Source organism: Miscanthus floridulus, chromosome 16 (genome assembly GCF_019320115.1).
Source record: "Miscanthus floridulus cultivar M001 chromosome 16, ASM1932011v1, whole genome shotgun sequence".
Taxonomy (NCBI): Eukaryota; Viridiplantae; Streptophyta; class Magnoliopsida; order Poales; family Poaceae; genus Miscanthus; species Miscanthus floridulus.
Window position 1 is genome coordinate 65,110,905 of NC_089595.1, and position 12,929 is coordinate 65,123,833.

The window sequence follows — 12,929 nt, forward strand, 5'->3', positions numbered from 1 at the left end:
CTACATCCCAGCCGCATCGCCACTCCTTCAGGAGATCCTGGCCGCGGTCCACGACGACGGCCATGAAGGCGTCCACCGCACGCTGCACCGTCTACGGCGTGACTTTCATTTCCCCAACATGCGTCGTTTGGTGCAGGAATTTGTGAAGGCGTGCGCCACATGCCAGAAGTACAAGTCAGACCACTTGAGGCCGGCCGGTCTGCTCCAGCCGCTGCCAATCCCTTCCAGCGTTTGGGCCGACATCGGCATCGACTTCATTGAGGCGCTGCCACGGGTGCAGGGCAAGACGGTCATCCTCTCCGTCGTCGACCGCTTCAGCAAGTACTGCCACTTCATCCCGCTGGCGCACCCCTACACCGCCGAGACCGTTGCCCAAGCTTTCTTCGCCGACATCGTCCGCCTTCATGGCGTTCCGCAGTCCATCGTCTCGGACCGCGACCCGGTGTTCACGTCCGCGTTCTGGACCGACCTCATGCGCCTCACCGGCACCAAGCTCTTCATGTCGTCAGCATTTCATCCGCAAACGGATGGCCAGACGGAGGCCGCCAACCGGGTGATCGTCATGTACCTCCGCTGCTTCACCGGCGACCGTCCTCGGCAGTGGCTCCGTTGGCTCCCGTGGGCCGAGTACACCTACAACACCGCCTTCCAATCGTCGCTCCGGGAGACACCGTTCCGCGTGGTCTATGGCCGTGACCCGCCGACCATCCGCTCGTATGAGCCCGGCGAGACGCGCGTGGCTGCTGTTGCCCAGGAGATGGAGGACCGCGCAGCCTTCCTCGACGACGTCCGCTATCGCCTCGAACAGGCACAGGCGGTCCAGAAGCGTGTCTACGACCAGCATCATCGACCGGTGGCGTACCAAGTAGGTGACTGGGTACTCCTTCGCCTCCGGCAGCGCCCAGCGGCGTCCCTGCCACGTACCACCGCCGGCAAGCTCAAGCCACGTTTCGTCGGGCCGTACCGCGTCGAGGAGGTCATCAACGACGTGGCTGTCCGGCTGCAGCTTCCCCAGGGAGCCCGCCTCCATGATGTGTTCCACGTTGGGGTGCTCAAGAAGTTCGTCGGCACGCCCCCAACCACGCCCCCGGCACTGCCACCAACCCACAATGGCGCCGTGGTGCTGGCGCCTGACAAAATCACCGCTGCCCGGCTGGCACGCGGAGTGCGACAGGTGCTGGTCCAGTGGAAAGACGAGCCGGCGGCATCTGCGAGCTGGGAGGACTTCGACGACTTCCGTGCTCGCTTTCCCGCTTTTCAGCTCGAGGACGAGCTGGTCTTCGACGGCGGGAGAGATGTCATGTGCGGTCGCACATACGCCAGGCGCAGGAGAGCCCGCGACGTGCGCCGGGCGGCCGAGTGAGCAACGGCCCAGCGAGCAGCCAGGGCGCAGGAAGGGCAGGGGCCATATATGCATGTACGCTGGGACAATTGAGATTAAAAAAGAAGTTATCCCTAATCTCTCCTTCTCTCTTAAGCCGACGACCGAGGGGCATAACCTCGCCGGCGTGACGGACGGCGGCTACGAGCTACGTAGCCGGGGTCCGGCCAGTCAGGGGTTTGAGATCCTTGACAGAAGCTGTACTGAGCATAGTAAGTCATAAGCTCTAGTTTTCATGACTGTTTAGTAATTTTCTGTTAACATGCTATTCTTTCCTTTTTTATGAATACCATGCTATTCTTCAGAGGTTTGTTAATGTTAACTAGGATATTATATAGTCTATCATCATAATTTTCTATGGTTATTGATTCTATCATCTGTAGGTTAGTGAATGTTAACTAGGTTTTTTATTATAGTCTAATATCGTAATTTCATATTGTTATTTATTCTACCACCTGTAAATGAATATTTATCTGACTTTCACTTGTTATCAGTTGAGGTGAAGAAGCAGAGTTCATGTTGTATCCATCTTGTTAATAAGTCAGATCAATATGTCGCATTCAAGGTTGGTCTCCAATCTTATGTTGTGTATTATGGTTATTTTGTGCGATGGAGTTAAGATTTTTCTCATACTGTTGTTGTAGGGTAATGTTTGATCAATGATCATTGATGCACACTATGCTATCTATTTTTTCTTTGGATGAAACAATTTAAGGCCTAACGTTTTCATACATTCGCATTTATACCAATTTCTGTTCTGGTGACTTGGATATTTGAATATGTAACAGGTTAAAACAACTTCTCCAAAAAAATATTGTGTTCGACCAAATATAGGAGTTATTCTTCCATTGGCATCACGTGATTTTACAGGTAAACGTTGTCTAGCTACTGGTGAAATTGGTGCTTTGGCATACTCAGAATTCATTGCAGTAGTGCAAGCTAGATGGCATCGTTTCCTAGATGCCATGGTGGATTTTGCTTTTCTTCAGAGTGCAATTTACTTCCTTTTTTTTGTCATTTTATTTAATGTTGTTGTTTAAATAAAATGTAGTTACTATGCAAGCGCTAAATAATGCTCCACTTGATTTGCAAACAAAAGACAAGTTTCTTGTGCAGACCACAGTTGTTCGGTTTGGTACAGCTGATAAGGGCATTGTTCCTGCTTTTGTAAGTATATGCAGCAAGTTATGCTTAGCTTATGTGATTTTTCTTTGCATCTGTCTCTATTTTACTTTGACTCAATCTTCATTGTAATTCTCCAAAGAAACTGGTCAATATATTGAGGAGAAGAAGTTGAAAGTTGTCACTGTCAGCATAACAGAGCCTCAAGTAGAGCAGCTCATCAATGTAGTTCCCCATGCCAAGGAAACAGCTGGGGTTCCTGTGACAGAGCAGACACTAGATAATGTGAATGAAGCACCTAATGTGGTGAATGAAGTTTGTAATTCTCTGAAAGCAAGCTTTCCCTCTTTAAGTGGAACTGCTACTTTCAATGAAAATTCCTCACTTGTAAACGAATGCCATACTATCCTGCAAGATTTTCTAGTCCCACCCAAACAAGCTTCATTTACTTTGTCGGAATCTGCTTCCAATTTGCAAGAAACCTCTGTTGCCTCTATAGAGACTCAGTTTTCTTCAACAGAAGCAAGTGTAGATCTGAAAGAATCTCCACCACCGGAATATACTCCTGCTCCAAGTGAAGTTCCATCGTTAAGTGATAAAGAATCTACCAATGCTGATAATGTTCATATACCTCAGGTAAGCTTATTGTTCAAGTATTGTTCATGTTCTGCTACATCTGTTTAGCTTATTACCAATCCATTACTATATTTTGTCAGTTTGTCTTGGTGATGAATATTAAATACAGGCACTTGGTTACCAATCAACAGTTCATAACTTCTGATTTTTTTTAAAAAAAATACAGTTCTTAACTTCTGATGTGTTTAATTCTATTTATTACCCCTTTAGCAGGTAACCAAAGATGTTCAAAATTTACAGATGAAACTTAACAATCTTGAAATAAAACTTGAAGAGGTAAGAAATATATAGTGCCAAATATTTGTGTTTGATCGTTTGAATTTTGAATATCTTAAGAGGTTCCTTTTTCTGAAATACTACATTGTTGCATCATCCTCTTTTGTAGGCTAATACTTTGATTGTAAAATTGAGGGAAGCAAACACAACTACCATCCAAGAGCGGGATAAATTACGGAAAGAGATGGTAAAATTTTATTGTGTTGATAAAGACCATCATAAACCATGTTGACTTTCTTCTGTGCCCATTTTCATGATAACTGAAGCTGTGAAAAGACAAATATAAGCTTTCCATGTTTGAATTTGGCGAAGGGCTGCCATGCTTTTCATCCCTATGCTCATTTGAAGTTATGTGACAGTCAACTGGGGGCAGAATTCTGTCAAATAGATCCACAAGATATGTAGCAAGTCTGCACTAGTCTTCCAGCTTGCCATATCTGAGAGCCGACTTAACGTGCTGGGACGTGACGTTGTTCTGTTTGCACCAGATAAAAGCAACTCTTATTCTAATAACTTCTTAACAACCAAACCTGTAGTTCCATTTCTCTCATCTAATAACTTGGAACAGTGGTCCCAATTTACAATCCCAAATAATGGCTACTCTTGGCATGTTAACATCTTGTTCTATGTATTGAATGGTGAAGGGTAGCATCTGACCAGACTAATAGGCTCTCAACTGCAGGGTTGACTGATACACATACATAGTTTTTTTCTTGCATTAGGCTAAATATTTCTTTAATTTTCTAATTTACAATTTTAAACACTTTGCCCCCCAAGTATCCATATTATTGAATTCCAAACTGTGTCCTGTCTAATAAAGAACTAAAGAAGCATCCTTAATTATGTATGCTTTTGGAGTATCACCGTATCAATGTTCACAACCATGAGTCTGAAATGCATATGTAAATCTCTTTTGTTGTGCTTTATGGTCTCCAGTTACTTAGGGGTGGATCCATAAAAATGTTAGTAGGGGCTCCTTCCCCTCATCTTCCTACAGCTGCTGGGAGTCCACCCCTGTCCCCTGGTTGCTTCCTGTATATTGTTTGACAACTGAAACAGTACTAACTAGTACTCCATCCGTCCCAAATTATAAGTCATTCCAAGAATCTTGGAGAGTCCCGTCTCAAGTTTGACCAAATTTATATGATAAGATAATAACATTTACGGTGTTAACTAAGTATCATTAGATTCTTTATTAATTATATTTTCATAGTATACCTATTTGATGTGATAAGTCTTTGTAATTCTCTTTATAATTTTGGTCAAACTTGAGATGCTTTGACTCTCCATGATTCTTGGATTGGCTTATAATTTGGAATGGAGGGAGTACTTAGTAGCATGCTACAATAGCTTATCACTTGTAAACTGTTTTCTTTGCAAGTGTACTGTTTCCAGCTTTCATCTCTAACTGATTATAAATGGTTCTCTTAAATAGGTATTCTTGAAAAGGGCGGGCGCTGCGCGGAGTCAGTCTAGCACCGGTTTTCCCCTGCTTTTCGTCATCTACATGGCAGTTGTTGGCATTTCGCTTGGTTACCTTCTGCCCCTATGAGGACGGTGAATTTTAGATGAAGCACCTGGGCCATTGCTTATCTTTCTTGGAGTCGCTGAGTTCCTGAACCTGGGTTACTTTGTCAGAGTGAAACTACTGTCACGTCATGATTGTTGCATTAGTCAGATGGACTTGCATACATCTTAGGACTCAGGGTGATAATTACTGGAGTGTATAGAAATAGAGCAGCGCAATTTTTACTTGGTATAGAGCTATAGAGTGGTTTGTCTGAGCAAGGAGCCGACACGAGGAGATCATTCGAGGCTCCTGGGAAGTTACCAGCGAGACCTGGATGAGGCTCGCGAGCTGATATATGCTTTGATCAAGGAGAAAGCCCAGTGACCTATCCTTGATCCTTCGTTATTCTCCTTGCATGAGAAGGAACCTCCTCCCCTTGTTCTTTTCACATTACGAACAGAAACTATGAAGAGTTTTTATGGTCCTCGTCAATTAGGCCATTTAAGATAAGATTTGGTGACGAATGGTTGTTGTTTACTAGTATAAAAATATTCCCTATGATGCTACTATGGCGGTACAGATTGGCATTGTCTAAATATGTACCTCCAAAATGGTCTGGCCTGTTGCCGGCGGACGAAGTTGACGGGTGACTAAATGAAGCCCACCAAACGACGAGTTAGTGGCTGGCAAAACAAATTGCATTCCGGCGGCCGGCGGCCGGCTCGCCGGCGGACGGAGTATCTGAGGGAGAAAACTGGGCGGCACGTCATGCAACGAACGATGCGTTGGCAACCAACAATTTGCCAAGTGCCAACCTCGCGTATCCATGGCTTTCCAAACTTTTACGCGTTTGCCCACTCGTTAGGGTCGTTGACTTTTCCACACATGTGAACGCGAGCGTGCAGTTGCGTTGCATGCGTGCGGGCACGTCGCGGGCGCGGGTCGTGTCCTTGTCCTGGTCTATAAAAGCGGGCGTGCCCCCGCGGCGTCTCTTTGCCTCCGATCCTTCAAGCACGCCCGACGCGACGATTCCTCTCCTCCGTCCGTTCCCTGTCCACCGATCTCTCTCGCGTTCTCTTCCTCCGTCGCGTCAGCGTCGGCGTCGCCAGCGCCGGCCGGCCATGGGTTGCGGTAGCTCCAAGGAGGCCGTGGCCACCAGCACCAGCGCCGGCGGCGGCAGCAAGCTCCTCCGGAGGAAGTCCTCCGTCGTCTCCACCGGCGCAAGCTACACCTCCTCCACGTCGTCGTCGTCCTCCGGCAACACCGGCGTTGCCGTCAAGGACGTCGTGAAGGATGATGCGGCAGTAGCCGGCGAGCCCAAGGCGGACGCCGGCGAGGTGGCGTCCACCGACGCCGAGAAGCCTGTCTCTGTCGACTCGAAGGCAGACGCCATAGTGGTGATGTCCCTCGAGAAGCCCGCCGCCGCTGCCGTCGTCGTGGAGGACGCCAAGAAAGAGGAGGAGGTGGTGGTGGTCCTTATGAAGGATGTCGTCGCTGACGACGTCGCTTCTGCTCCTACTCCTGTCGCCGCCGTCGTCGTGGAGGTCAAGAAAGAGGAGGGGGTGGTGGCTAATAAGGACAACGTCGCTTCTGCTCCTAGCCCTGTCGCCGCGATCGAAGCCGCGGCGGCCGAGCCAGAACCAGAACCTGAGCAGGACAACAAGGTGGTAGTGGTGCTGGAGGACCTGCTTCCTGAATCCACCATGGCAGACGAGGCACCTGTGGAGGAGGCCCCCGAGGTTGAGGCGGAGGCCAAGGAGTTAGCACCACTCAAACTCAAAGACGACGGGGAGGAGAAGACGGTTGAGAGCAAAAACCTCGAACAGGAAGAGCACAAGGCCACGTCGCCTGCTCCGACAAATGAGGATGGTTAGTACGATTTATTAAAGACCAGATCGATAAGAATTTTCCTTATGCATGCACCATTTCAGTTTCTAATTACAAAGTGGAACTGACCCCGTGTATGTTCGTTACGTATGCGATTAATTTTTGCAGGGGAATCAGCTGGGCAGATGCAGAACACCACGGAGCCCGTGGAGGCCAAACCGGCGGTCGACGAGCACAAGGCGGAGGAGGCAGCCGTCGTCCCAGCGCCGCCGTTGGCGGAGGAGAAGACCACCACCACCGACGAACAGAGACCGCTGCCACCGTCGCGAGCGAAGCGCCCGCCAACTAATTAATGGATTAGAAGGAGGCCGCGAAGAGCTAGACGAGACGTGCAACGCGTGCATCGATCATGCATATTGCTGAATTCAGGCGGGTTGTCTATCTGTGTGTATCGATCTCTGATGCATGCATTGATCGATGCGTTTGCTGTACGTGGGGTGGACTCAATATTAATGTGCTCGATCGATCAAACATTCTCGAGAAGCCGTGTCTATGGCGTACAAACTAACCGTGCATCTGTGTTGTGGAGTACGTGCTTTACATTCTTGCAGGGCGGAGCCAGGAATTGGGGATGGGGGGAGGGGCAGCATAAAAAGCAAGTAAAAGATAACCAAGCTACCATGGGTTTACGGATCTTATAGACAAGTAACATATAAAATCTCCTAGCTTTATCTTGATCATCGGGTGCACGTTCCAATATTTGAATTCTTTTACCGGGGTCTACTCTGATTATTAGGATTTTCCACATGATCATTAGTTTCCACCTCCACATTAGGAGTTTCCACATTGGGATTTTGAGCTTGAATAGAATTAGCACTTGAACCAACAGGCTTAAAGAAACTATGAATTATACTTTTTCTCTTCATATCACCTAATCAAAATTGACTATTCGAGATACAGATCAAGTGATTAGATTAAATAAACTATAAACAAGTTCCTGGCTTAAAAAGAGGTTGTATTGTACTGTAAAGAAGAAAAGGCACAAATTGACAAAGACAGGGGAAAAAGGTGGAGGCGAAAGGCAGCATGCCTGGCCGTCTGGGCACGGCGTCGGCAGCGTCGACGTCGTGCGAACTCGCGATGACTCGGAGTTGGAGGCGGGGAGTCTCGCCATCTGCCCATCTCGGTGGCTCAGCCTCTGCTCCCGCTCGTGCTGGCTGCTGGCTGCTGCGTGGAACCTAAACAGATGAGGAGTCGAGGAGTCAGTCAAGGATTGGGGATGGAGTACCGAGCGAGGCATCCTGTAGCCCGGTGGTATTTATTAACGCAGACAAAGAGAGATCTGTAAGCGCACAAATATTGCTGTAACTTTTCTCTAAGAGTATTCCAGGGTATCCACGGCTATAGAAACATTTTGTAGGGGCGGCTGGTGAGCCTTTGTAGAGACGGCTCGGTCAGCCGCCCCTACCGTACCGTCTCTACAAATTATGTATTTGTAGAGACGGTTCCTAGACCGTCCCTACAAATCGATTTTGTTAAAGCGTGAATGTAAATGAACAAGATTTGAAATAATTGTTGCTTTCATTGATCCCTTAGATATATATACAAGTGAAGGGGTGTGTCCAAAGGACACAACTGACGGGAGAAGTTACATCTCGTCACCAAGAGACATGCCCATTCGGTGACACAGTTAATGTAAATCTAATCTCTAATCCTATCTCTAACTGCACATCTAATTGGATGAGATCACTGATGAATAGGTGTCTGTTGGCAGGCACCGTTTCGTAACACTCTCCCTTGATCGAATCTTCTTTGAGATCAATGTAGCTGTATGCTTGAATTCCTCGAAAAACCCTGTGGGAAAAATATGAGGAATATGTATGTATAGATATGCTATAAAAACTCCTTTAAACATTATAGGAAAATAAGGAGAAAATATCATATATGAGTGTGATTTAAATAAATCATTATGTCATTGGTATCCTATTAAAAACCCCAGTGGGAAAAAATATAGGAGATACAACATATAGATTACTCTCCCAAAAACCATTTCAGGAAAAATATAAGGAGCAATATAAAGTGATATGTCGCTAAAACTCCTATAAAAACCCAGTGCAAAAATTAGAAAAAATATGACGACATATTATTGGTATTGCCTCTTGGATAACTCACATGAAAAACCTTTTTCGGGGAAAAACCATGGATGAGTTGTGAGGGCAATATGTGTCTTTGATATTTCCCACAAAAACTCCGGTGGGAAAAATTAGAAATATGACACATGCTTATGTTAATATTACCTCATTAAAAACTTTAACAAGAAATCTTATAAGTAAAACTTGTGAAAAAAAAGAGTATAATATGATGCTGGTACAGGTCAATATTTAGGAGATGTCTCCCCATGATTCTGACAAATCTCGAAGTCGCCGCATACCAATTCCATGTACCAATTTTTGGAACACAGAAGTTGGTAAGGACTTAGTAAATAGGTCAGCGAGATTATCACATGACTTGATTTGCAAGATGTTTATTTCCCCGCTTTCTTATAATTCATGGGGATAAAACAATTTAGGAACAATATGCTTAGTGATATTGCTCTTTATGTAACCTGTTTGCATCTGTGTAACACAAGCGGAATTATCTTCATAGATAATTGTAGGTGATTCAATTGAACCAATACCACATGACTCTTGTATGTGGTTAATCATTCTACGAAGCCATACACATTCTTGTGATGCCTCGTATAGAGTAATAATTTCAGAATGATTAGTAGAAGTCGCTGTCAGAGTCTGCTTAGAAGACTTCCATGAAATAGTTGTACCTCCATGTAGGAATACAAATCCTGTTTGAGATTTTCCGTTATGAGGATCAGATAAGTAACCTGCATCAGTATAACCAATCATACTGGGATCATGATTTTTCTTAGAATAAACCAAGATTCTTTGTGCCATTAAGGTATCTGAGGATACACTTCGCTCCCGTCCAATCACGGCGAGTTGGGTCCACACTATGTCTAGCTAGTAAGTTCACTGTAAATGCAATATTAGGCCTGGTGCAATTTGCAAGATACATAAGTGCGCCAATGACACTGAGATATGGGATCTCTGGTCCCAACATCTTTTCCCTAATATCCCGTGGTCTAAATGGATCTTTCCCTATTTCTAAGGAACGGACAACCATCGAAGTTTTATTAGGGTATGATTTATCCATATTGAATTTCTCCAATATTTTCTAGATATAGGCTGATTGATGCACTAAAATCCTTGAAGGACGGTGCTCAAGTTATAAGCCTAGGCAATACTTGGTCTTACCCAAATCCTTCATCTCGAATTCCCTCTTTAGATGTTTGCGTGCTTCATCTATATCCTTTGGGCTGCCAATGATATTTAAATCATCATCATACGCGGATATAATACAAAATCCCGTTCGAGATTTCTTAATGAAAACACATGGGCAATCATCATTGTTAGTGTATCCTTTCTTTAGAAGGAATTCCCTCAGTCGGTTGTACCACATTCGTCTTGACTACTTCAAGCCATATAATGACTTTTGTAGTTTTACACAATACATGTTGCGATTTGTGTTTGGATTCAGAATTCGGATTCCATCGGGAACCTTCGTGTATATGTCTGAATCAAGTGACCCATATAGATATGCTGTCACCACATCCATCAACTGCATAGATAGATGATTTTGAACTACTAATGATATTAAGTATCGGAAAGTAATTCCACTCATTACTAGAGAATATGTTTCATTGTAATCAATGCCGAGTCTCTACATGAACCCTTGTGCTACTAGCCTCGCTTTATATCTCACCACCTCATTTTTCTCATTCCGTTTCCGGACGAAAACCCATTTAAAGCCTACAGGAAAGACTTTGGAAGGTGTAGGTATTGCAGATGTGAATACCCCTCTTCTAGTGAGCGAAACTATCTCAGCTTGAATTGCTTCTTTCTATTGAGCCTAGTTCGAGCGCTTTTTGCACTCTGCCATGGTCTTGGGATCTGGATCATTGAGAAAGATTTCTACAATTGCTGTGGAGAAGTACATGTCGACAACAGTAGTCTTACGATCGTATGATTCTCCAGAATCTATGTAATTGATGGAAATTTCTTTCACCCCATTATTTGACTCAACATTTCCCAAAACTATGGAGTCAGGGTGTTCCGATATCCCAGGATCAGAATTTGGATGCACTATTGATCCGGGTTGTGGATTTGGTCCTAATGTTGGATTTTTATCCACTATTGGGTGTCTACCAACTTGAGGTTGGCTTGGATTTACTGATTTAGAGGATTTAGCCCTTGATATCCTCGGACGCTTACTTATAGCATTATCCTTAGGAGCGGCCGTACTTCTCCCCCTCTTCTTTGGAAGTGGGAGTTGAATGGTTTTTATTGGTACCTCCACTCTTTCGGGCGCATTACGAGCAGGATAAGAGGATTTAGTGACACCCTTATAATCAGTAAATGCTTCTAGCAGGTTATTTGTAATATGTTGCAAGTTTATGATTTTCTGAACTTGTTGTTCAGTCTCTAGAGTACGTGGATCTGAGGGGGAATGCCTAGGGCATTCCAAATGATTTTCTGGCATTCGTTTTGGTACTTCAAATCTCCCCCTAATGCCGGGAAATGGTCCTCATTAAATATGCAGTCAGCGTATCGGCCCGTGAATAAGTCCCCTGTAAGAGGCTCGAGGTAGTTGATAATTGATGGAGATTGATATCCCACATAGATACCAAGTTTCCTATATGGGCCCATAGAAGTACGCTTAGGCAGTGAGATCGGTACGTATACAACGCAACCGAATTTTCACAGATGGGAAATATTTGGCATATTCCCACGTACTAATTGCAATGGGGAGACTACGTTATATGCAGTTGGTCGCAATTGAATTAAGTCAGTAGCATGTAAGACTGCATGACCCCAACATGAAGTTGGTAGGTTGCAATTTTGTAATAACGGTCTTGCAATGAGTTTAATTCTCTTAATAAGAGATTCTGCTAAACCATTTTGTGTATGAACATATGGGACAGAGTGTTGAACTTGAATTTCCAAAGCCATACAATAATCGTTGAAAGCCTTTGAGGAAAATTCAGCAGCATTGTCCATTTGAATTGATTGAATTTGATGTTCAAGATGATGTGCTCTAAGTCTAATAACTTGAGCAATATTTTTTGCAAATGCATGGTTACGTGTGGACAAAAGACACACATGAGACCATCTAGTAGATGCATCTATTAGAACCATGAAGTACCTGAACGGTCTAGACGTTGGTTGTATGGGGCCACAAATATCTCCTTGAATGCGTTCAAGAAATTTTAGTGGCTCATTTTGGATCTTAACGGGCGATGGCTATATGATCAATTTCCTTGTAGCGCATGAAGTGCACATAAAATCTGAAGATTTTTGGAATTTAGCAGTATTTAACTCATGATCTTTAGAATTGCTGATAATTTTTCGCATCATCCTGAAAGCATCTAGGCCCCTAGTTGGGTTTCAGTGATTAATGACAATACGTGATTACTATGACTAACGTGTGTTTTGCAGAGGCAATTAAGTTAGGTCATGGTAATAGAGATCGATTGGGCTATCATGGTGGTCATGCCCCTATGATAGAAATCATTTTGGTTTTCAAAGGATGGACGACAAGGTTAAGGATGGACTAGTTCTAAGTGTCGATTGGAGTTGAAGAGACACTTAGAGTAGTTTAGGACTTTGTTTTTCCTTTGGTCGTACTATTAAGGGGGGGTATGGATGGGTAGCTTGACCTAGGTGAGCCTAGTGAGTTAGGTGTGGTGCATACTTGCTAAATCTAGCACTAGGTAGCTCCTAAGAAGCCCTTAGATCCATTGGAGCAAACTTCATTCACATATGATCGAGAGTTGGAAGTGAATGGAGGGTCAAATACTGACCGGATGCTGGCGCAGAGTCCGGTCAATTCATTTGATCAAGGTGAAATCGTCTGGTGCGACCGAACGCTGAGAGGTGAAGTGACCGGACGCTGGACTCAGCGTCCAGTCAACTCCAGTAAGGTTCCAGAGAGGGAAAATCACGACCGGACGCATCTGGTCAGTGTTGACCTAACGCTGTCCAGCGTTCGGTCACAACTTAAACACTAGAGTTCGGGGAGAACCGACCAGAGCGTCCGATCAACATGACCGGAGCGTCCGGTCAC

General features: G+C 44.9%; 1 protein-coding gene and 1 pseudogene across 1 annotated transcript; both read left to right on the forward strand.

Annotated features, from left to right (window-relative positions):
* The first annotated feature begins 1,403 nt into the window (after positions 1-1,403).
* On the forward strand, positions 1,404-5,435 carry LOC136513710 (vesicle-associated protein 2-2-like). Its single transcript, XM_066507664.1, has 8 exons — positions 1,404-1,593; positions 1,876-1,946; positions 2,170-2,251; positions 2,433-2,548; positions 2,636-3,139; positions 3,353-3,415; positions 3,525-3,602; positions 4,851-5,435. Exons 1-8 carry the CDS (start codon positions 1,416-1,418, stop codon positions 4,965-4,967), a joined length of 1,209 nt encoding a protein of 402 aa, XP_066363761.1. The 5' UTR covers positions 1,404-1,415; the 3' UTR covers positions 4,968-5,435.
* Positions 5,436-5,926: 491 nt separating this feature from the next.
* Positions 5,927-7,289, forward strand: LOC136514338 (uncharacterized; annotated as a pseudogene).
* Positions 7,290-12,929: the final 5,640 nt, after the last annotated feature.

Coding starts and splice junctions, on each gene's coding strand:
- LOC136513710 (XM_066507664.1), top strand. CDS start 1,416: ATGTACGCTGGGACAATTGAGATTAAAAAAGAAGTTATCCCTAATCTC. Junction 2,252..2,432: donor GGCATCACGTGATTTTACAG/GTAAACGTTGTC, acceptor AATAAAATGTAG/TTACTATGCAAGCGCTAAAT. Junction 3,416..3,524: donor TTGAAATAAAACTTGAAGAG/GTAAGAAATATA, acceptor CCTCTTTTGTAG/GCTAATACTTTGATTGTAAA.